The sequence below is a fragment of the Lycorma delicatula genome, chromosome 13, assembly GCF_047948215.1.
Source record: "Lycorma delicatula isolate Av1 chromosome 13, ASM4794821v1, whole genome shotgun sequence".
Taxonomy (NCBI): Eukaryota; Metazoa; Arthropoda; class Insecta; order Hemiptera; family Fulgoridae; genus Lycorma; species Lycorma delicatula.
This window is the reverse complement of record NC_134467.1, coordinates 43,148,770-43,174,239: the sequence shown is the minus strand read 5'-3', so window position 1 is coordinate 43,174,239 and position 25,470 is coordinate 43,148,770. Positions and strand designations below refer to the sequence as shown.

Genomic DNA, 25,470 nt, shown 5'->3' with positions numbered 1-25,470 from the left:
AGGCTAAAGCATAAGACCGGCCCTATCTTTTTCTTCCTGTTTATCCTCCGGAAATCACCGTCAGGAATTAATTCAGAGGATGATATGTATGAGTGTAAATGAAGTGTAGTCTTGTACAGTCTCAGTTCGACCATTCCTGAGATGTATTTTTTTTTTCTTTTTTTATATTCCCACCTACTCCTCTGGAACGGATCTACAATCAAGTTTGACTCGCGCCAGAGGAGTGTCCTTTACTCTAGCTCGCCTCCCCGCCCGCCGGCTGTATGTCCGGCACGGCAGGTCAGTTCACCGGTCTTTTATTTCGTAGGTGGAAATTCCACCTACGACAAGCCGTCATCAGCGAGCGGTTTCTTCTTGACGAGCTTCCTCATCTTTCTTCTTTATAACTGCGGTTATAAACGACGAGATCACATTAAAGTTATCCTCGTTAAGTAGCATTTTATCCACCACATTCTCCGTAGATAATGGCCCTATACGTCTTACACAGGATTGCCTGCTTTCAGTCCAACGGTTACATTCAAATACTACATGTTCAGGGGAATCATAAGCCCCACAGTAAGGACAGTTGTTGTTATCTACCCTTAGTCTCGCACATAAATAGGACCTGAACGACCCATGCCCTGTAAAAAAAAAGAGATGTATGGTTAATTGAAACCCAACCACCAAAGAACACCGGTATCCACGATCTAGTATTCAAGTCCGTATAAAAGTAACTGCCTTTACTAGGATTGAACGTTGAAACTCTCGACTTAAAAATCAGCTGATTTGCGAAGACGTGTTCACCACTAGACCGACCCGGTTGGTAGGATCAGCCCTACCTATCCAAAGATTAGGGAATCTTTCATTGAGAACGCGTTGAACGCCTAGACTAAGGTCTGAGGACGCACCATGTTGTTGAAACATTAAAAAACGTAACTTTCTGGTTCTATTTTATCAACTTACAGTTGTAGCATGTCTAAATAAACATTCCCTGTGATATTAGGCTTATTAAAAAAGAATGGGCCAATCACACGTTCGGACATAAAGTCGTACCACACGTTTATTTTTGGAGAATCTTTGACGTACTCAATAATTTCATTGGGTTTCTGAAATCCCAATATCCTACAATTATGTCAGTTCACATAAAATGAAAAGTCTATCAACCGTAATCATCATTCACTAAAGGCTACGCCTTGTTGATCTAGCCACGTCACTCTCATCTTCGTTTCTCCAAGACATTATATGAACCAAGGCCCATCTCTTCTTTAACATTATTGATGATGGTTGATCTCGGTATACCTCTAGATTTTTTTACCCAAAACCTTGCCCTCAAATACATTCGTCAAGAACTGGTCATGTCATATTATCAGTTTCGTATAACATTTAGCAAGGACCTCCTCCCACTCATTTCTGCTAATATTTGATGATTTCTTTTCCTATCCACCCAGCTTTTTCTGGTTATTCTCCTCCAAATCAACATTTCCATTATTTCCAGTTTTCTTCTTTCTGCTTTCCTAAGCGTCCATGTTTCACACCCGTAAGTCCAGACATAAGTTTTAGCGGATTATTTCCTTATTTGCATACTCTTATGATTGTCAGTTAGTACATTCTTTTTATCCTTGAAAGCTCGTTTTGCCAGCACTATTCTTATTTTTACTTCTGTGGCTCATTTATTGTCGCAGTGACGGTGCTTCCCGAATAACAAAAACTGTCGACCTTCTCTACAATAATACTTTCTAATTTAATATCAACCTTTGTTTTTCCTACAATCGTAATCTTTGTCTTCTCTTTATTAATTTTCAGTTTAACTTTTTTTAGTACTTTAGATGGTGTTTCTAACATAATCTCCATTCCTCTTGCTGATAACGCAATATCATCTGCAAATCGGATACAATGTATGTATTTTCTATTAATACTGATTCCTTTTATTTCTACAATAGCTTTTTCAATAAACAAATTAAACAATAAATCATAATTAAACCGTATTCATAACCGTTTTAAAAATATTTCGTCATCGTCAATATTATTAAGCATTTTACTTGCGAATTAAACAGGTTTAAGATTATCCGTAGGTTTAAGATACGTAAAAAAAAACCTTTTGAACTGGTATAATGTTTTAAAAAATACTCGTTTGATTATCTCTAGTAGTTTCTGAGATACGAGATTTTTTTTTAAATTGCTACAACCTATTTCACGCGTAATATTAAAATATCATTAAAAAAAAATATTTAAATAATTTCGATCAGAATTCCATTTAAATTATTTAATTATTGATTCCCTATGTTATTACAGAAATCTCAAATTGTATCTCTAACAACACAGTATTAATTAATAAACCAAACTGAATCCCTTGTTCACACATATTGAGTATACATGTAGCTTGACACATTCAATGTATGTTACAGTTTGTTGTTAATTAAAACCCAACAGTATAATGATGGCAGATATCAAAGAAACAGTATTATTCAAATATAACTTGTAGAATTGTCAATCTACCGAACGAGAAGGCAAGCGTAAATCCTCTGTGTTACCTCTACACAATTATCTTGCTAAATTATAACAATTGATAAACGTATACATGTGGTACGATGTAGCGTATTATATATATATATATATATATATATATATATAATATGCTACATTGTATATATATATAATACAGGGTGATTCAGGAGGATAGGGCAATACTTTGACAACTCATTTTAGAGGTTAAAAATAAGAAAAAAATTCATATAAATATAGGTCCGAAAACGCTTTGTTAGCGAGTTATACAGAGTGAAAGATTTTGCCCGAGTTTCAGTTCCTCCGGGTAATTTAAGGCTTTCTGAAATTCTGGGAAGGTCAATTAAGGGGCAAATTCAATTCTTTCCTATGGTTTTTGAGCTGGGAAATAAAAAAAAAAGGTCCCAGAACTATATCTCACTTAGTTTCTAAGATATCCCGTGTAAAACGCCAAAAATAGGGTCAAAAAACACATTTTTTTTTACGTTTAACGTACAATAACGTTGTTAAATTGACAATAAATCATACATTTTTTATACATAAACTGTACAGAATTTAATTATAAGAAGATTGATATAAATAATGTCACTGAACGTAAAAATTGGGAAAGAAAGATTATGGGGTAGAAGAATTTTGTTATATGGGAAGTTGAATTACTGAAGATGGACGAAGTAGGAGCGATATAAAATGCCGAATATCACGGCGAAACGGGCCTTCAGTCAGAAATATAATTTGTTTACATCAAAAATTAATTTAAACGTCAGGAAAAGATTCTTGAAAGTATATGTTTGGAGCGTAGCTTTATATGGAAATGAAACTTGGACGATCGGAGTACCCAAGAAGTAAAGATAAGAAGATTTTGAAATGTGGTGCTACAGGAGAATATTAAAAATCAGACGGGTGGATAAAGTGACAAATGAAAAGGTGTTGCGGCAAATTGATGAAGAAAGAAACGTTTGGAAAAATATAGTTAAAAGAAGAGACAGATTTATAAGCCACATATTAAGGCATCCTGGAATAGTCGCTTTAATATTGGAGGGACAGGTAGAAGGAAAACATTGTGCAAGCAGGCAACGTTTGGAATATGTAAAACAAATTGTTAAGGATGTAGGATATAGGGGGTATACCGAAATGAAATGACTAGATGGGGAATCTTGAGAGCTGCATCAAACCAGTCAAATAACCGAAGACAAAAAAATTAAAAAAATACTTTAATTGTTATTTACTAGTATTTTTCTCACAACCATAGGGATAATGGACTCTGCGGGGGTTCAGGTGGTGAAGCTCTCCTACTAGATTCCAAATAACGATCTAATGCTCATATTTGCATCATGAAAACTCGTTCTGACTTTTTTGAGGGAACCATTAGAGATGATATTATATTTTAGATGGAATTATACGTAAACATAAGAAATATTTAACAATAATGACAAGCTTGGAGTTTTATTAAGATTTTTCTAGGCAAAACCGTAGAACCCACCGGGTTGGTCTAATGGTGAACACGTCTTCCCAAATCAGCTGATTTGGAAGTCGAGAGTTCCAGCGTTCAAGTCCTAGTAAATTCAGTTGCTTTTATATCGATTTGAATACTAGATCGTGAATACCGGTGTTCTTTGGCGGTTGGGTTCCAATTAACCACACATCTCAGGTATGGTCGAACTGAGAATGTACAAGACTACACTTCATTCACACTCATACATATGATCCTCATTCATCCTCTGAAGTATTATCTAAACGGCAGTTACCGTAGGCTAAACAGGAAAAAGAAAGGAAAAAGGCAAAACCGTAGGGTTTAAGTTTTGTTTTTGAAAACGAATTTAATTTTATCAGTCATTCTAATAAACTTTAACCAAAATAATGTTTAACTATTTATTATAGCTAATTGAAATACGAAAAAAATTACAATTTAACATATAATTCTAACCCAGAACGATCTGTTTTGAAATCAGATACTACTTAGATAAATGGTTTCAAAATAGGTATTTTTTAAATGAATAAATTAAATTACCTTTATTTAGTTTAGGATTATCTATAGTTTTATTTTTATCACAAAAATCTTGTTTTCAAATTTCCTTTAAAATGAGGTGTTATTCATAATTCTACCCTTATTATTTAAAATTCTTGAATTTCCTCCATTCATAAGGATCTTCAAAGGAAATATGTTGATCTCATACCAAACACTAGTTCACTGTAAGAGAATTTGTTTAATTTCATTTTTTTATATTTAACGATTAAAACTCTATTTAAAGATACTTTCTTTCTTTTTCCTGTTTAGCCTCCGGTAACTACCGTTTAGATAATTATTCAGAGGATGATATGTATGAGTGTAAATGAAGTTTAGTCTCGTACATTCTCAGATCGACCGTTCCTGAGATGTATGGTTAATTGAAACCCAACCGCCAAAGAACACCGGTATCCACGATCTAGTATTCAAATCCATGTAAAAATAACTGGCTTTACTAGGACTTGAACGCTGGAACTCTCGGCTTCCAAATCAGCTGATTTGGGAAGACGCGTTCACCACTAGACCAACCCGGTGGATTAATTTAAAGACACTAAAAACTTGTTAATAACTTGTATATAAATTGATAAAGTTTAAAATAGAAAGGTTTTAAAACGATGTAAGAGAAACATTATTTGTGCTAGTATTTTATAAAAAAAGAAAATAAAAAAAAAATCAAGGTTAACCAATCAAGTGTTAGTTAAGATGTGATTGGTGGAATACGGAACCGATGTTAAGATATGAAAGAACTAATCTCGTCTTTCAATTGGCTAGAATTTACATAACCTCATTTCAATTGGTTACAATCTGTTATCTCATAATATTAAAATAAATTCTTTAAAATTTCCTTGTATATCATTTTAATCGTTTACAATTTTATTTTAAAAATTATTAAAGTTACCAAAAAGTTTTTTAAATCCGGAATTATTTAAATTTTAATGATAAAAATAATTTATAAATTGTGTGTGTTCTTTAATTACTTTTATATATATATGTATTTTTTTTTTTTTTGTTTCAGTGGTCGCAACAACTGAATACTTTATATGAAACCGGTTACTCAATATCGCTAGTCGCATTATTATTGTCCTTAATGATATTATCATATTTTAAGTAAGTATTTCATTATTATTATCCCACACTTTCACAGCTTTTACTTTTGCCGGTGACATTCCTTAAACTCGGAGTAATTTATACCAACGAGATTAGGCTTGCTATTGTTGACTTCCGGGCAACATGGCAGGTGTAAATTATCACTCTCTTTTGCATTATCGCGTGAGTCCTCCACTGAATCTTCAATTTCTCAAGACTGTTGTGCAAAGTAGATGATATTATTCCCTCCGCAGATAATATAAACTTCTTTTTGATTCCGCATTTCTTTAATTTCAAAAGCAAGATCTGTATATTTCTTCAGCTTCTTATTGTGGATAGTGTTGATGTTGTTACTCGATGGATTGGCTACGTCTATTAGGTACGTTACTTTTTCCATTTTATCAACATCTACTACTATATCTGACTTATTACAGTCGATGGGTTTTCCTGTTACAATTCCCTGGTCCCAGAAAGTTTTTGCGTTGTTGTTCTCCAAAAAGGAGGCTGGCTCATAAGTATAGTAAGGCCCTTTTTGAAACTCTTAACTTGTATCTATAGCAGAGTTCTATGCGTACAATTTTTACAACGTTGTTGTACCTCCTGTTGTACTTCGTCGGAGCTAGAATCGGACAGCCAGTGATTATACGGTCTATTGTTTCATTGTGTTGCATACATAGCCTACATTTTTTATTGATATTTTCTTTAAGAATAAATCTTAAAATTTCTCGGTGGTACTACTTGATCCTGTATGCTACATATAAACCCCTCCGTCTCGGAATGTAACTTTCCTTGCACAAGTCAATTATTTGAAGCTGCTTTGTCGACACCTTCCTGTTCTAGACGGTGCCTATATCTCCCATGCAGCTCTTTTCTTCCCCAGTCTAGAATTTTATCTGCATCGCTCTCTTTCTTGTGTTCTACGTTGTTAGTCCTGTCGGCTAGGTTCAATGGCGTCCAGTTTTATTATTATTATTATAATATTAAAAAATATATGTTTATTAAAACATTCAAAATCTTTTTTCTGCTTGATATCGAACATAAGCTAGAATCTTTTGCGTAGGATATGGAAATAGAATTTTGTATCGTATTAAAAATTCCATGGTTGACCCGGATTCGAACTCGGGACCTCCGGATGAAAGGTCGAGAGGCTATCACTGTTGCCACAAAGGCTGATATATTTATTTACACGATATATTCCCTTGATATATAACTATTTTTTTTATACAGAATGATTCACAAAGAAAACAACAGACTTACAGGACATATTATATTGTAAAAAATAAAGAAGAAAGTTCAAATAAACGAAGGTTTGGAAACGCTTCGTTAGCAAGCGTCGACTGGCGAAAGATTACGCCCTGATTTTTGCGCGTTTTGTAAAATTAAACCAAATTGTAATTCTCGGGACATAAATTAAGGAATAAATTTAGTGGTTTTACATAAAATCTGGCGTAACATTTTTTTTATTTAAATTTGTAAAAAAACTATTTTAAGTAGTTTTCGAGAAATTTGGACATAAAAAAAACAATTAGGATCGAAAAACACATTATTTTTTGTTTGGTGTAAAATAACCGTGTTAAATGGCTAATAAACATGTAATAACTTAAACACAAATTGTACAGAATTTGGTTCTATGTACAGTTAAAATAAAACAACCTTGTTGAATGTGAAAAACCACCAAAAACATTGTAAATCGGGCTGAATGCTGTAACCATTCTAGTGAAAGACATTTTCAGCAGTTTATTTAATTATTTATAAGTTAATTTTCTAAAATTTTTAATTCTTTTCTTTTATAATATTAAAATTTTTCGTTTAGTTAAAATCTTTCAAATTTTAGTAACGATTGTTTTAATAAACATGGTAGAATATTTTAAATTTATATTTAGTTTTTGTGATAATTATTCATATTATTTTACTTAGATTCTCTACAAGTTTTATTTGAAAGTATTTTGTTTTTTTTTCCATTTAACAGTTATTTTACACCAAAAATAAAATCATGTGCTTTTCGATCCTAATATTTTAAGTTAAATTTTTCAAACATGGTACAGTTGGTGTATAAAATTAGTTTGGTATATGAAATTAGTTATAATACAAAAAAAAACAAAAAAAAAATACAAATATATATTTAATTACATATAAAAAATTATTTTTTAAAAAAGCTTTTATTTAACTAATATTAATATTAACGTTAATAAAAAAAGGAAACAAATTATAAAAACCCTCTAAAAAGTATAAAATAAGAATTAAATCAAATTGAGAATTTTTAACAAAAAGATATAATATATTAACAAATATAAAAATGCACTGAAAAGTAAAAAATAATTATATAAATATCTAATAAATAACCAATAAATAAATTAAATAATTATTAAATTTTAAAATTAAAAGTAATGAAAATATTTAGTTAAATAAAAGCATGGCGCAGTTTTTATAACAATCTTTTCGAATAAGTATTTATAGACATTTGCTATTTAAAAATATATTTTTTGTTTAACGAGGTTGTTTAGTATATGTATATACTTTATTTATCTGTAATAAAATTACTCGAGTTTCAATTCTTTGACGGTTCAAATTTGTACCGAGATGACCTTTAAGGGTTAATAAGATTAAAAATAAAAATTAAATTTAGAAATCTTGCACAAAGTTATTACATTTTGAGGGTAATCTGAAAAATTATCATCGTTATTATAATCGTAATCGTAATTATGAATTCGTTAAATAAAAATTCATAATTAATTAAAATGAAACTTTTAGCGGAAAGAGTGCGTTTAATTTGGGTTTTATTACAAGCAGAATTCGAAAATGAACTTCAACTATGTGAGAACACGTACAAAGAAAGCGAGCGGGTGCATTTTCCCAGATCGTTACTTGTAGCTAGTCAGTCTCAACTGGAGAGTTCCAGCAGACCTTTCCGCCTCCTCGCGTCGTTATTGAAAATGAAAATGAAGATTAATTGTTGTAAAAATAGATGTTGTGTTGTTTTAAATAAATTATAAAAACTGTGCCACGCTTTTATTTAACTAAATATTTTCGTTACTTTTAATTTTAAAATTTAATAATTATTACATTTTTTTTTTTTTTTATTTGTTGGTTATTTATTAGATATTTATATAATTTATTTTTTAGTTTTTAGAGGGTTTTTCTAATTTGTTTTTTTTTTTTTTTTTTTTTTTTATTAACGTAATGTAATTAGTTAAATAATAACTTTTTAAAAATTATTTTTTCATATGTAATTAAATATATATTTGTAATTTTTTTGTTTGTATTTTTGTATTTTTTACTTTTTAGCCTTAATGAACAATAAAGTTTTTACATCCAAAAAACATATTCTTAATAATATTTATATCTGAATATTATTGTTTGTTCAAGTTTGTTTGTTTATTAAGACTAAAGAGTAGAAATATTTATTTTTACACATCGAAATAACTACGTGTACCAAATTTCAATCATTTTCATAGGATAATTCGCTAGAAATGAAAATTTTCAACTAAATGCATGAATTTAGCGTAAGGGTAGCGCGTGGGGTGATGGGGGCGTGGGGGTGGGTCATATCTAATTCCGACACCGTAGTGCTGTATTGTCATCGAAGTTACATACGTGTACCAAATTTCATTGATTTTCATACGATAGATCAAAAGATATAGCAGTAGCAAGATTTGATTATTCCTAAAGCGAGTTAAATAAAAGATTTAATAAAAAATGGGGATTATAAAGGAGGATTTATAATCCTCTGAGGATTGGTTTTAAACAATTTTTATATTGCTTTATAAATCAGTTGACTTTGATAAAAAATTTAAATGTTTTTAATTATAATGTTTATATTTTTCATATAATTTATTGATTTAATATTGCTTTTTTTTTTCAGATCGCTTAGATGTCCTAGAATAACTTTACATATGAATTTATTTGTATCTTTCTCATTAAATAATTTCTTATGGTTAATCTGGTATAGATTAATTGTACCATACCCAGACATCGTCTCTAATAATGGGGTATGTAAGTAGAAAAAATATATTACCTAATTCTATTAAATTTTTTTGAAGTAATCAATTTTTTTGTCTATTATATTACATCTAACATTCCTTTTTTTAGTTCAATTTTATTTTTTTTGGTCAATATACAGTTCTTCCTGTGATTTATTTTTGTTTAATTTTCGATTATTATATCTATTCTACTCTAAAAATACAATATCGCTGACAAATTTAACGATAAACAAAACGTTCCTCTTAATATGCAGTTTATTACAATAAAGATTACAGATTTATATTTTAATCGTTTATAAGACCTCCCTTGTTTTTTATTACCACCTGAAAGAGGCATTAATTCAACTAGTCTTTCACGTGGTTTTTTATTGGATTTTATTTCGAAAGCGGACACATTTCTTAATTTTAATTTTCGGTATTACAAATATCATTCATTTATGAATTAAGCAATATTATACAATAGTACGGAGTGGGAGAGAAGCCCCTTTACACTGCGATAAATCCAACTTAATCGGGCTCTACTATTCCCAAATCTCGCCGTTGATATCGCTCCCTGCTGCTGGGAAAGATATGTAGAATAAGCCGTGGTGAAGATCGTCCGGTGTGTTTATTCGTGCTGGGATGACCTTATTCGTAGTCGAATGTGGAACAGTGGCGGATACGATTGCGTTCACTTTCGAATAGCATTTGTTAGCTTGTGTGTGGGTCCACGAACGTCCACATACTAGTAAAATATTATGAATGATGTCTTTGCAAAGAGGTCGGGAGGCCGAGGTATTTGGGATGCGGTTTCGAGCCGGGCCAGTACCGGAGCGGTACGGTAATCACAATGCACCGGATCTAAATTTCGTTCAATTGCCCATCTCCCTCCCGACTGCGGAAGAGGCTACAGAGCCTCGCGATGGAGGCATGGCAGGTGTAATGGGACACCACGACTAAGAGAAGATCCTTGTATAAATTTATACAGGATCTGGAGGGGATGGTATGCCTTGAACTCGTTTTTAAATGGAACGGGTGCCCAAGTGATCTACAACCACGAAAATTTAAACCAATATCTATTTCGGTTCCGCCTGGCAGCGGATGAGCTGTGCGTCTGCGAGAAAGTCCAGTCAAATGAAACCTGATGTTTGACTGCCCTGCTCTTGGGGAGACCGGTCTCTGCTCCCCCCCCCCAAGTCTTGACCCCCCAAGAACTTAGGGGTCAAGGGGAAAATTGGCCGCTCACAAGCGGCGAGTCAATGTGGCGAGAGCCGCATTGTACAACCGTGTGGGAGTTCCTTGATGCGGTTGCTTTCTTCAACCGATATCAATAGTTTCCCTAAAAGAAGCTTTTAAAGCTTAGGTAGGTAAGTAAAAATAAAAGAAGTGCGGTAGGTATAAATAAAAGCTTTTAATAAAAATGGGGATTATAAAGGAGGATTTATAATCCTCTGAGGATTGGTTTTAAACAATTTTTATATTGCTTTATAAATCAGTTGACTTTGATAAAAAATTTAAATGTTTAAATTTAATTTTCCTTAGGTAGGTAAAGGAGGGTTATAAATCCTCCTTTATAATCCCCATTTTTATTAAAAGCTTTTATTTATACCTACCGCACTTCTTTTATTTTTACCTACCGCACTGCTGTGAGAAGCTAATCTAGAGATATATATGACTGAATGGCTGACCACCAGCCAATTAAGGATCCAAGCGCTACGGATTTGAATAGTAGATCGTGGATACCGGTGTTCTTTGGTGGTTGGGTTTCAATTAACCGCACATCTACTGAGACTGTACAAGATTTCACTTCACTTACACTCATACATATCATTCTCGTTCATCCTCTGAAGTAATACCTGATGATGATTCCCGGAGGCTAAACAGGAAATAAGTACCCTTGTTGAATCAATGCCGAATCGTGCATGTGAAGTGATTAATAATTAATGAGAACATATTAATTATTAGATATGCACAAATTGTATAGGTATATTTTTTATTCTAAATAAAGTTAATTTTTTTTATTTAATAACATCGAATGTGTTCGAATTAATCTGCACGCTACTCTATTTATAACATTTTATTTTCAATTTTTTTTTTATATAAAAATAACAGTTTATTTTATTTAAAAAAATTTAATTTTAGTTTTGCTTATATACATTTTGTATTATAAAACAAATCTCCAAGATAGGGAATCTTGGCGAGCTGCATCAAACCAGTCAAATGACTGAAGACAAAAAAAAAAAAAAAAATTATAAAACGTATTTCATTGTTATTTACGATCTCATAAAATTAATTCAGAAAGTAAATCATTCATAGTTGATACATAAACTGAAAACTATGTTACAGCGTTTGGAATAACAAAACATTTTAAATCTATAACTAGCTATATAGTTTTAAATTATTTCTTTTAGTGTGGTTTATATGAGAGCTCTTATATCCTTGTGTACATTTACATTAAGGTTATTGGTTACTGAATTTATACCACGTGAAAGTATAGCTTTTTTTTTTTTGTAAAGAAAATAAATGTACGTTGAGCGAATGACTTTTTTTATGGTTGCATCAAATCAACAAGAAACTTTCTTCCTGCAAAAGGAACTTTTTTCTTTAATTTATATGTTTGTATAACGTTATATTTAATTACATTTCTCTACAATTAACCTATATAAATATATATTTTATTATGAATAAGTATTTTAGTAATATAAACAAAAAAATAAAATATTTATCTTCTTAAAATAATGATTATTCGTATTTTTAATTATTATTACTATTAATTAGCTTTAGTATTTTCTCAAAGAAAAATCAACATGGAACAGTAATTAAAATATTTATTTACAAAAGAGAAAAAAATATATTTCATATGTTTAATTTCTCTCTCAAATGAAAAACTAATCAATAAATAAAAAGTACTAAGAAAACTACATGTATAACAAATATATATATATAAATATGTGTGTATATAATATATTGTCGCCAAATGGTTTCGACGGCACGTGGCACTTAATAACCTTGCATTACTCTGAGAAGGACTGTTGTTTTCGTCGATTGGCTTCGACGGCTCGTTGTATCTAATAACCTTACGATGGCTCTGAAAAGGGCCGTTTTTTGCGTTAGCTTTGAGAAGAGCTGTTGGGTCTGGAAGCTGGTCTCCGGCGAAATCGGAGAATTGCAACTCGTTCACTGAAATCAGACCGAGCTTCTCGTTTTTTTTTTTTTTTTCTACTCTCCCCGACCGGATATCCAATTAAGTATACTCAGTCGGGGAGAGTGTCCTTTTACTCTCAAAGGAGGCGTCCCCCACCCGCCGGCTATACGTCCGGCACGGCAGGTTGGCCTCCCCGGTCTCGGATCTTTTGTTTTACATTGCCTGCCTCTAATCCCCCGCTTTAGAGCCAATATCCGGCTATGCCGTCCCCCAGCGCCTCAGCAGGGAACCGGGTCTTGGTCTTTACGCCTTTGGCCTCTAATCGACAGCGCCGACCCCACAAAGAGCCTAGGCTCCCGCAGGGACGACCCCGCCGACCGGGACTTGGTCTTTTATTTTAACCCAAACTCAAACTCCTCTGAAGTTCACCCCCTTCTCAGGTACCCGCACACCAAGGCGTATGCTTGGTGTGCGGCTTCTTGGATTCCCACTACGGCGCGGTAGTTGAGGCCTCCAGATACCCCACAGCGTCGGGTCGGCGTCGGTCGCTTTCGCCAGCGGGGCCGAGGCGGTTTTTCCCGAACGATCCCACGATGGGCCGGTTCCTGCCGCTAAGCCCGGCGAGTTGGAGCGGGAAGGTAGCGTCCGCGTCCAGCGGCTCCATCGGCGGGCCGGCCAGGGCTGCTGCTCCGGCAGGGATGTTGGCATCGCCGGGAGGTCCCACGTTGAGACGGCCAGGGAACTTCTTCTATCTTCTTTTTTGTCTTCTCCAGGTGGTGGTCGACGACGAATTAAAAATTTACTCTCGTGCACGCTGTTTTATTGGAGCCTCTGGGGCAGCAGTGCCGCTATGGTGGGAGAACACCGCGTCATCTGCGCGGTGGGCGTGACACACTGTATCAGCGCGAACGTACACTGTGATCCATCTAACATCTGATCTGCTACCGTTGTCGCCCGCCGATATTGAATTACGCATATATATATATATATGGTAACAATATACATAGTTAAATTCCTGTAACTCGAATACCTACAACTTGAACATTTCTACAACTCGAAATTTATTCTAATTCCCAGCCTTATTGAATTACATTATACGGAAATTTAATTCCTTTAACTCGAACAAAAAATCCCATAAGTCGAAGTAAAAAATTTGATTAGTTTATTACAAAAAATAAAAATTCCTTATATTTTATTTGGTCTTCAGTCATTTGACTGGTTTGATGCAGCTCTCCAAGATTCCCTATCTAGTGCTAGTAGTTTCATTTCAGTATACCCTCTACATCCTACAACCCTAACAATTTGTTTTACGTATTCCAAACGTGGCCTGCCTACACAATTTTTCCCTTCTACCTGTCCTTCCAATATTAAAGCGACTATTCCAGGATGCCTTAGTATGTGGCCTATAAGTCTGTCTCTTCTTTTAACTATATTTTTCCAAACGCTTCTTTCTTCATCTATTTGCCGCAATACCTCTCCATTTGTTACTTTATCCACCCATCTGATTTTTAACATTCTGCTATAGCACCGCATTTCAAAAGCTTCTAATCTTTTCTTATCAGACACTCCGATCGTCCAAGTTTCACTTACATATAAAAAATCCTTAAGTTCTACATTAGGCCCATAATACTGATCTTATTTTCAGTTCAGAAATATGAAACAAGCACGATTCTGTACGATAAGAATACGTTACTGTACGATAAGAATAAAGGAAGAATCAACATATAAGAAACAGGGAAGCGAAATCTTATACATCAGGCGACAGTATTCGCCGGAACTCGTTTATCGTAAGACGTGTCGGTCAATGTGTCGTTATAACCGTCTCAGCTAGTATGCAAAGTGTCCGTATGTCTATTTGGATTTTGCTTGCTAAACAAGGGTGTTCTTACCCTATTTTATAGAGGTTTAAAAACAGTCACGATCCATGATTTTTATCTACAGGTGAACTAAATTTACGTGAAAAAGCCGAATACTTTGCTAAACAGTTCAATCGTACAGATTTCAAAGCTAGTGTGGGTTGGCTTAAGTTTAGTAGGCATGGAATAATTTTTTATGTTTGCGGTGAAAGTTTCAGTATAAGTGAAGAAGTTCGTAATACGTGGATAAACATTACACTAAAAAAAATTATGAGCACATACAACGAATCAGACATTTTTAACGCTGACGAAACGGAACTGTTTTACAAATGTTTACCTGACCAAACTTAACCTTTAGATCATAAATGCCATAGTGGGAAACGAAGTAAAGACCCCGTCACAATTATTTTAGGTTCGAACATGTCGAAGACAAAATAGTTGAAATCTTTCTTAAATGGTAAATCCAAAAATTTCACGTTGTTTCGCTAAGATTAAATCTTTGCGTATTCAGTACGAAACCAACAGAAAAGCGCGGGTTACTAGTAAAACCTTCGAAAAATTGTTATTCCAATCGGATCATTCGAAAAATAGAAAGAATGTTCTGTTTATTGACAACTGCCAGGCACATCCAAAATCGTTTCCTCAGGAATTGTTATCGATCAAATTTTCTTTCCACTAAATTTTACCTCTAAACTCTAACTGATGGATCAGCGCATTATACCAAATTTTAAGCAAATGTACAGGAAATGGAATACAATGAAAACGTTACCAGAAATTAATCTTCTTTATTATCTACGGGAAATCTTGGAATGATATGACCGAGCTAACAGTTTTTACCCGTTTCAAAAGAAATGGATTTAAATATCCCAACAACCCGTTATTTTTCGGAATATTACAAATTAGCCAAATTGAAAACCTTGGTTCTAGCAACAATAATGGTGTTGACGATGATAATTAATGGCAGTCGGTTACCAATGTTTTGCGATTACCCAGTTTGGATTATGTTTCTATAGATGAAGATTTTGGTAGTAGCCGTATACTTCACTGACGAAAATATTGTAATCTATACGATTAACGCAAAGGCAAAAGAAAATGACACTATGGAAACCGATTCGGATAACGACAATGATGAACTACCCTGCGTACCACCCATAACTTTAATGGGAGTTACGGATAAGGTTGATTTTGTTCGACGATTCGTTGAGTCAAAAAATGATGTGGTGTGCGGTGGAAGATATAGAAAAACTACTACATTGCATCAGAATAAATTTCAGAAACTATCAAATTTTTTTTTTAATAGATTATAATTAAATTCAATTTATTTTACGAAAGAGCTAATTATTCTTCATTTTTATTTTATTTTTTATAATTATAATATCGTTTTTATTTTATCTGAAAAACCTTTAAAAATACTTGAATTTAAAACCGAACCGTGTTTTATACACAACAATGATATGTTTTTCTACTCATATTAAGTTATAGCCTTTTGTATTTTTCATTCATTAAAAATGATTGCGCAATAAATTGATTATCAATGAGAAAAAATGTGATTAATGTACAGTATTTTCGTGTCTATTTATTATCCTACAATTTATTTAGTGTCTTCCATGGTAATGAATTCTCTTCAGGTATGTTAAGTTTAAGTTACTAAGTACATACGTACTTATCTGTAGTACGTACGGCATACTGCATTTATAATGCTGAATCGTGTCATGTAATAATATTGCTGCGTTACAATAAGACTATATATGGGAAAAATGCAACATTTTCATAAATAGTGCTGTAGATTTTACGTGAGTGAATTTACACTTTAGTAAATTTCGTAAGGAGTAATTTCGTAAAATGTATGTTTCCCTAACACGAATTTTCCGTAGGTCGAATTTTGATTTTATTTCCTTAAATATAACAGTTATAGGAATTCGTACTTACCGAGGAAAAGGGTGGACGGATTTTAATTTTCTTTTCACCAAAATTCATAATTTAATGGTTGTCAATTAATGTTACTTCATTTAAGATTATTGAGTCGGGGTAGGTGTAGCGGAGTGGGTGGATTCCACCCCTTTGAAAATAATTTTAAAAAGTTCCTCCCAAGAATGGTGTACATGCCTGCAACTATATACCGAGTGATCGTTTGAAAAGTTTTTTCAAGGATTTATAAGAGGTTTTTCCACAATTGATGCACTAAGCAGAGTAACAAACCGGACAAAATCAGTCAGAAGAGGCGCGTGGAGAACAAGACGACGAATGATACAGTTAGACATCAAAAGTGCTTTAGGGTCGGTGCCATGGTCTGCGATAGTTGAAGCATTGATGAGAATGGATATTTCTAGGTATATAATTAATCAAATCAGACAATACCTGTACGAGAGGTATATCGAAGTCAATACAGTTGAAGGCTTGGTTTCCTATCGGATGTTCGGGGGTGTTCCGCAGGGGTCCGTGCTCGGTCCCCTGCTTTGGAACATTTTTTACGACCAAGTCTTTAGGTTACACTATCCTGATGGGGTGACCATCGTCGGGTATGCAGACGACGTGGCAATCCTGGTAGAAGACGGGGATATAAACAATCTAGAGAATAAAGCCAATAGAGCCTTGATCCAGATTGATGAATGGTTAAGGGACAATCAGCTGCAGATATCTACGGCAAAATCCCAATGCATTGTGTTCTCGGGCCGGAGAAGAATTAGGAATATAAATGTGGAAATAAGAGGAATACAAAAAGGTAATAACACGAAATACTTGGGGTTCTGTTGGAAAAGAACCTCAGGTTTAGTGCGCATGTAGAAATGATATGCAAAAGGATTGCTCCCACCATCAACGCACTGAGGGGATTGTTCAATAACAATAACGCACCCAAAACGTCGGTCAGGAGGTTGATAACCTCAGCGGTAATGTCATCGATGTTGTACGCTGCCCCAATATGGGGAGAGGCAATAAACATACAGAGGAACATGCGAAAACCAAGGATTATACACCGTATAGCACTAATAAGAACAGTAGCAGGGTATCGAACAATTTCATATGGGGCGTTGTGTGTTCTGGCGGAGGTGCCACCCGTAGAATTATTAATAAAAAAGTGAAGATTGAGAACAGCAGGAATGCTAAATAGTGAGGTGGAAAACATCATTGTGAGTGAACGGCAGAATGAATGGTCTGGATTGCAAACGGGGATATGGACTAGACAATCGATACCTAATTTAGATAACTGGCTAAACAAGGAAAAAGGTAACATGAACTTTTACATGACGCAGATAATGACCGGTCACGGGTCCTTCGGCCAGTATCTATACAGATTTGGTAAGCGTACAAGCCCTCAATGTATCTATTGGCAAGAGGTAGATACCGTGGAACACACGGTTTTCACGTGCCAGAGATGGGAGAACTTAAGATACGAAATAATAATAAACGATTTAACTGTGGAAAATTTAGCGAGTTGGCTAACTAGTAACAATAATAATTGGGATCGGTTGGCAAACTTCGCTGAAGTGGTTCTGAGAACGAAAGAAGAAGACGCGAGGCGCCAAGGACTTTAGGTACGATGTAGGGAAGGGAGGACAGTCCATCCTCGGAGGGCCCGTATGCTGAGCTGTGCGGGTTCTTTGGATGGGGATGGAACTCCTGAGGATACTGTGAGAGGGGAAAAGAAAAGAAAAGACCGAGTCCCGGCCGGCGGTGTTGGCACTGGGGCTCTTTAAAGTCTCTGGGGCATCGTCGGTTAGAGGCAGGAATCATGACCGAGTCCCTGTTCCCCGTGGAAGGGGTCGGGGACGGCATCGCCGGACCTCGCCTCCGAAACGGGGAATTAGAGGCAGGCACTGAAAAAGAAAAAAAAAACGATCCGAGACCGGGGAGGCTAACCTGCCGTGCCAGGCGTACAACCGGTGGGTGGGGGACGCCTGCTTAGAGTATATGGACACTCTCCCCAACTGAACCAACTGAGTATACTTAATTGGGTATCTGGTTGGGGAGAGAAGGAAAAAAAAAACATTTTTAATTATAACTTCAATATTAGTGAACCAAGTTTTTTATTTTATTTGTAGCTATTTATTTCAGATAAATATCTAAAAACCATTTTTTGGATTTTTTAAATTTTAATTTTATAAGGGGTGCTATAGTGAGTTTATGGCGCGGCGCCTTGACCAACATAGCCAGTGTTACCACATGTGCGACGCAAATAGCTTAATCTGCTTCCTGTTACTCGACTAAAAAATATAAAATAAATTTTTTTTTTTTAAATGAGACGAAAATACGTTCATCTCCTAGTAATGTTTCCCGGCTAACGCTAAGAACCGGAAAAAATACGTTTTTACCTGAACGAAGAACGGTAACCCAGTTATAACTAATATTTTAAAGATTGAAACCGAGTATTTTGAAACTCGGGTTTCAAAATATTGCTATTCTCAATATTTTTAAAACCGTTTCGACTGTATTTTTAATTAATTATAAATAAATAAATAAATAAATAAAATAATTATTAATAAATATTTTATTAATTGTTATTATTTCTATTATTACAGGTATGGTGCCAATGTCTACACGTAGTCTTACATTATTTTTTATTAACAAATTATTCGTGGATGTTTGCAGAAGGTTTTTATTTGCATACACTTCTAGTCTCAGCTTTTATATCTGAAGATAGACTTGTAAAATGGTTAACCATACTTGCATGGACATTACCGTTATTTTTTATAACACTTTATACCATACTAAGGTTAATATTCGGTAATACCGATCAGTAAGTACAATATAAATTTATGATTTTATTATATTTTATACTAGCTTTTTTATCTGGTTGCATATTTTATTGCTCCTATTATGTCTATTATTAGTATAGCATGTGTTTTTTACGACGACATATTGTAAAAATAAAAACAATTTTTACATTTAAAATTAGTCATCTGGATAAAAAAAAAAAAATTTAACAATTTTTTTTTTTTTTTAAATATTCATCCTATTGTATATGAAACCCAAAAAAAAATAAACCTGACCCTGATTTTCATATTTTAAAGTAGTTTTTCGTGTAGTTGGTGAGGGTTTGATTTTATATTAACCAATAATCCTTTTATTCATTGTTTCTAGAAGGAACAGGCTTTAACCGAATTAAAGTTCTTTAATAATAAGTGTACCGTAAAAGTTGTATGAAAATTTATTTAATTAAAATGTTTAAATGTGATATGAAAGAAAGATATACTATTAGATCGGAATATTCTAAATTGGATCTTGTGAATTGGAATTTTCATCCTTCAGAAACTAAAAAAATTGATTAAAATTTTCCCAGCGATTTTAGTAGGAAGATAATGAGTTCAATTCTTTTAAATTTTCTCCCCTTTTACTGTAATTTAAATTACTTTTCATTATACGGCCTCATTTAATGAATGAAGTAGTTTACGACAATTTTCGTAGGCAAGACAAGTCCTGTAACTTAAGTGGATCAATTTTAGCTTTTAAGTTTCTAATGGGTCTTTCATTTTCAGAGGAAAAAGTAAAATTCTAATAAAGCAAAATGTTATGAGTAATATCAACCAATTTTTTTTATTTTTTATTTTGAAGCTTATAAAATAATATTATATTCGAAATATCATTCATATGGTCTCCACGGGTTTGTTTAATTTAAACAAATCTTTCATTTTCTTGTTTAGCCTCCTGTAATTACCGTTCAGATAATACTATGTATGAGTGTGAATGAAGTAGTCTTGTACAGTCTCAGTTCGACCATACCTGAGATGTGTGGTTAATTGAAACCCAACCACCAAAGAACACCGGTATCCACGATCTAGTATTCAAATCGATGTAAAAATAACTGACTTTTAGTGATTTGAACGTTGGAACTCTCGACTTCCAAATCAGCTGATTTGGGAAGACGCGTTCACCACTAGGCTAACCCGGTGGATTGATATAGACAAATCTATCAGCGAAATCAGATAATACTTCAGGAATGAGGATGATATGAATGAGTATAGTCTTGTACAGTCTCAGTTGACCATACCTGAGATGTGTGGTTAATTGAAACCCAACCACCAAAGAACACCGGTATCCACGATCTAGTATTCAAATCAATATAAAAATAACTGACTTTTACTAGGAATTGAATGTTGGAACTCTCGACTTCCAAATCAGCTGATTTGGGAAGACGCGTTCACCACTAGGCTAACCCGGTAGATTGATATAGACAAATCTATCAGCGAAATCAGATAATACTTCAGAGGATGAATGAGGATGGTATGAATGAGTATAGTCTTGTACAGTCTCAGTTGACCATTCCTTAGATGTGTGGTTAATTGAAACCCAACCACCAAAGAACACCGGTATCCACGATCTAGTATTCAAATCAATATAAAAATAACTGACTTTTACTAGGAATTGAATGTTGGAACTCTCGACTTCCAAATCAGCTGATTTCGGAAGACGCGTTCACCACTAGGCTAACCTAGTGGGTTGATATAGACAAATCTACCAACTGGAAAATTATATTTATTTATTTGAGTGTACAATTTTATATATTTATAAAAATGTATTGTTTTTTTTTTTATAGAATGATTGAACCATTAATTTGGTTGGATTACACTTTTTATTCAAATCGTTCCTTTTAATTCTGATTTATTCGAAATAAAATAGGTATCAGTTGTTTACTTTAAGAGTAATGATGCTCAATACACAATGAATATGGTATATACAGGGTGATTTTTTGTCCTGTTACCCAACTGTTAATGTCTGGTAATTTTTTTCTACGAAAGGGAAATTTTATTTTGTGACAAGAAGTCGGTAGCACTACTCAACCGGTATATATACACCAGTGTGAGTTGATTCTCCTTGAGCTGTGTAAACTTTTGTGCCGTTTCCGGTCGTGTTAAGAACAGAATGTCTTTTACCGTAGTACAAGGAGGATTGCTACGCAATCGTAGGCGAGTGTAAAAGAATCAATTCAAATTAAATTTGTTGGTGTTCCTCCGCCAGAAAAAATGTTAATTTCTAGGCTAGCAGACCGTTTTCGAGAGACAGGTAGTGTTTGCGACAGAAAACATAGCTGTCGACCGTGTCGCTTGATTGATGACATTTTAGAGAATGTGAAAACAAGATCGCTCAATTCTCCACGAAAAAGTTTATGAAAACTTTCCACGCAAATCGGTTTGTCGTATTCGAGTGTTCAAAGATGCTAAAAATTGAAATCGCGTACGATTAATCCAAGAGCTTCAGCCTCCAGATTTAAACAAGCGATTATAATATTGCCGTCGGTTTAGGTCTCTCGTAAACGGTAAGCCTGGATCCATCTCGACGGTTATGTGAACAGTTAAAACTGACGAATTTGGGCGGTTGAAAATCCTAACGCTTTACAAGACAAATCTATGCACCCTGAAAAAATTGGTGTGTGGTGTGCGATATCTCGTCATCGTATAGTCGGACCCAAATTCTTCGAACAGACAGTAAACGGTGAAGTATACAGGAATATTGTGCGCCAATTTGTGTCCCTTCTGGAACCTCAAGAACGGTATTGCCGGTTTCAGCAAGACGGCGCTACATGCCATACGTCTCGAGAAACCGTGGATTTTCTGCAAGAGTACTTCGGATGATCGAATAATAAGCAAGGGCTTATGGCCTCCAAGGTTCTCAGACCTCACATCTCCTGACTACTTTTTTTAGGGTTATATTAAGTCCGAGGCTTTCAAAAACAATCCTCACACTATTGATGAACTTAAAAGTCAATATTACATACAGACTTAATCGCGAATATTTCCGATGCGACTCTTAAAAAGGTTTCTTCTAATAAACTGAAAAGAGTCCGTGCATATATAACCGCAAAGAATGGGCATTTTGAGCATATTTTTAACAATTATGTAAGTAATAGCTTTTTATTAAATCTCTTTTGTAAGTAACAAATTCATTTTTTTATTCCACCTAAATTTCCCTTTCTTAAATTACATTTAAAATTGGGTAACAAGACTAAAAAATCACCTCTGTATAATGAACTGAATAAACGTTTCATTTTTGCGATTTAATTTTGTTTTTTTTGGCATACGATGTATATTTTTCTTGAAAATAGTTATGTAATTTTTCAAAAGTAATTTCTTTGGATGTTTATATTACTTTTTAGCTATTTCAATATTCTCTTCTTTAGTGATAAGAGAGTAAGAGAAAAAATGGGGGAATTAAAAGAGAAATTTTAGTCCTAATGAAATAAAATTTAATTATTTTGAAATAAATTATTATAAAGTGTACTTTTTTTTTAATTTCAGTATTTTTAATTTGTTCTTACTACTTAGGCTTATGATATAGAATACTGTTATAAAATAAAGGATCAAATTTAAGGATGTATTAACATATATATATATATATATATATATATATATATATATATATATACATTCTATTTTTTGTTACAATAATATATTATACCGAAAAAATAACGGCTTGAGAAATACGTGAAAAAAAATTTTATATATTTTCTTGGATATAAAGTATTTCAGACTATCTAACCTTTGACGTAGATAGAGAATAGGAAAAGAATTGAGGCGGGTTAAAGGAAAGACAACTTTGAACATCGTCCTTTTTTCCTTTTTCTTTTTTTTGGGGGTTACCAATACGAAATTTTATTTGGAAAAAAGTTTTGACATAAGCAAGATATATTATTTCAAATCAATAGAAATTTATTTCTTTTTATTGAAGTGTGATGTAAAGAAATATATTTTGTATAACATAAAAAAATAAATAAAAGGAATTGTATTTGGTAACCCATCTTAGATTTGTTTTATTCTTTTTACTCTTACATAACATTACACATCTTTTTTTCTTCTGAATCATAAATATGAATCGGTTTTTTACACTTTGTACGGATTGCTTCATAGAAATGTTCACTATACAACGTTTTAACTTTCTACATATAAAAATACACAATGTATATAAATTTATATATTTATTTACATCTATTTGGACTTTTGTCATGTTTTGCCGATCATACTGTGTTGTGTTATTTAACTAGAAATATCAGTGAGCTTAAATTTAGGATGGAAATGATTTAAATCGTCTAAAACTATAATTTGCGGCTAATAGGATAGTACTGAGTACAAAAACTCTCTTTTTTCTGTTTATGCTCAGGAACGTAAGGTATTATTTCAGAGGATGATATGTATGAATGTAAATGAAGTGTAGTCTTGTAAAGTCCTCAGGTCGACTACTGCTGAGATTTGTGGTTAATTGAAACCACACATTTGTTTGAATTAAAACCAAGTAATCGAAGCTCTGAATAACATCCGGTCTAACGTCGAAGAATTACGATAACTCATCATTACATCTTACCAGAGAGAACATCCCTCAAGATAATTCCGTAAAACTTGGTTAGTACGGTTGAAGAAGTTTGAATTTTAATTTATAGAGCAAATCAGGCAACCGTACCTTGTCAAAGACCTGTTAGAATGCCGCCGAGCAGAATTTCCTTTTCTCCAGACATCCACTTATGATCTTAACTCTATTGGATTGTTCGATGGTGAGTGACCGTACCTGAACCCAAATTGGTGGTCCAGAACAACTTACATAGAACAAATTTTGATTGTTCGGTCGGCAGACCGGTGTAGCCGCGAGGTTTAACGCACCAGGTACCATAAAACGTTATTTTTGCACACATTTTAAATATTATTCATTTATTTAATTCTACCGCTCATCTGTGACGTCACAATATAGCAGTAGTTTAGAGCATCGGGGTGCAATTTTGCAAAAAAATCTTTTTTGAAAATTTGTTATTTTTTAATACTTAGCAGATGTGCCTAACAAAAATATGACCTTAATTAGGCGAAATCTCGAAATACTAAGGGTGACCTTTTTCCGTACCTTCTCCTCGATGAACTTTTAAGTTAAAAATTTTATGGCATCAATTGTCCCATAAATAGAAGTAATCTGACCAAGTTTGGTCAAAATCAGTAGAGTTCTGGAGATGTAAGGTCATTTAGAGGCTAATACTGAACACACAGATACATACGAACATGAACTTTTTTTTTTGTCTTCAGTCATTTGACTGGTTTGATGCAGCTCTCCAAGATTCCCTATCTAGTGCTAGTCGTTTCATTTCGGTATACCCCCTACATCCTACATCCCTAACAATTTGTTTTACATATTTCTAACGTTGCCTGCCTACACAATTTTTTCCTTCTACCTGTCCTTCCAATATAAAATCGACTATTCCAGGATGCCTTAGTGTGTGGCCTATAAGTCTGTCTCTTCTTTTAACTATATTTTTCCAAATGCTTCTTTCTTCATCTACTTGCTGTAACACCTCTTCATTTGTCACTTTATCCACCCGTCTGATTTTTAATAATTTCCTATAGCACCGCATTTCAAAAACTTCTAATCTTTTCTTCTCAGATACTCCGATCGTCTAAGCTTCACTTCCATATAAAGCGACACTCAAATATAAACATACACTTTCAAAAATCTTTTCCTGACATTTAAATTAACTTTTGATGTATACAAATTATATTTCTTACTGAAGGCTCGTTTCGCTTGTGCTATTCGGCATTTTATATCGCTCCTGCTTCGTCCATCTTTAGTAATTCTACGAACATGAACATCCGGAAAAATTTCCGTTAGGTTTTTTGGGTTCGTTAGGTATCAAAACGTTAAAATCAGGGGAAAACCGCACGTTAGATATTACTATTGGGTATGTGTGTGTGTGTGTGTGTGTCTCTCTCACTCGTTCTCTCTCTCTCTCTCTCTCTGTGTGTGTGTGTCTCTCTCTCTCACCCACTCTCTCTCTCTCTCTCTCTCTCTCCCTCTCTCTCTCTCTCTCTCTCTCTCTCTCTCTCTCTCTCTGTGTGTGTGTGTGTGTGTGTGTGTGTGTGTGTGTGTGTGTGTGTGTGTGTGTGTGTGTGTGTGTGTGTTTACACGCTCGTGTGTATTATCTTTTAATTGTAAATTTTCTCCAAGCCATCAATAATTTATTACAAAAATATA

At 33.8% G+C, this 25,470-nt stretch overlaps 1 protein-coding gene across 3 annotated transcripts in view; it reads left to right on the top strand.

The window, feature by feature from the left end:
* The window catches only part of LOC142333791 (calcitonin gene-related peptide type 1 receptor-like), a 980,405-nt gene that overhangs the window by 870,812 nt on the left and 84,123 nt on the right, over positions 1-25,470 (top strand). For all 3 annotated transcript variants that reach the window (XM_075381308.1, XM_075381307.1, XM_075381306.1), the window contains exons 5-7: positions 5,502-5,593; positions 9,435-9,561; positions 19,050-19,267. In XM_075381308.1, the coding sequence (XP_075237423.1) occupies positions 5,502-5,593; positions 9,435-9,561; positions 19,050-19,267 (437 nt within the window). The remainder of the gene's footprint in view (positions 1-5,501; positions 5,594-9,434; positions 9,562-19,049; positions 19,268-25,470) is intronic.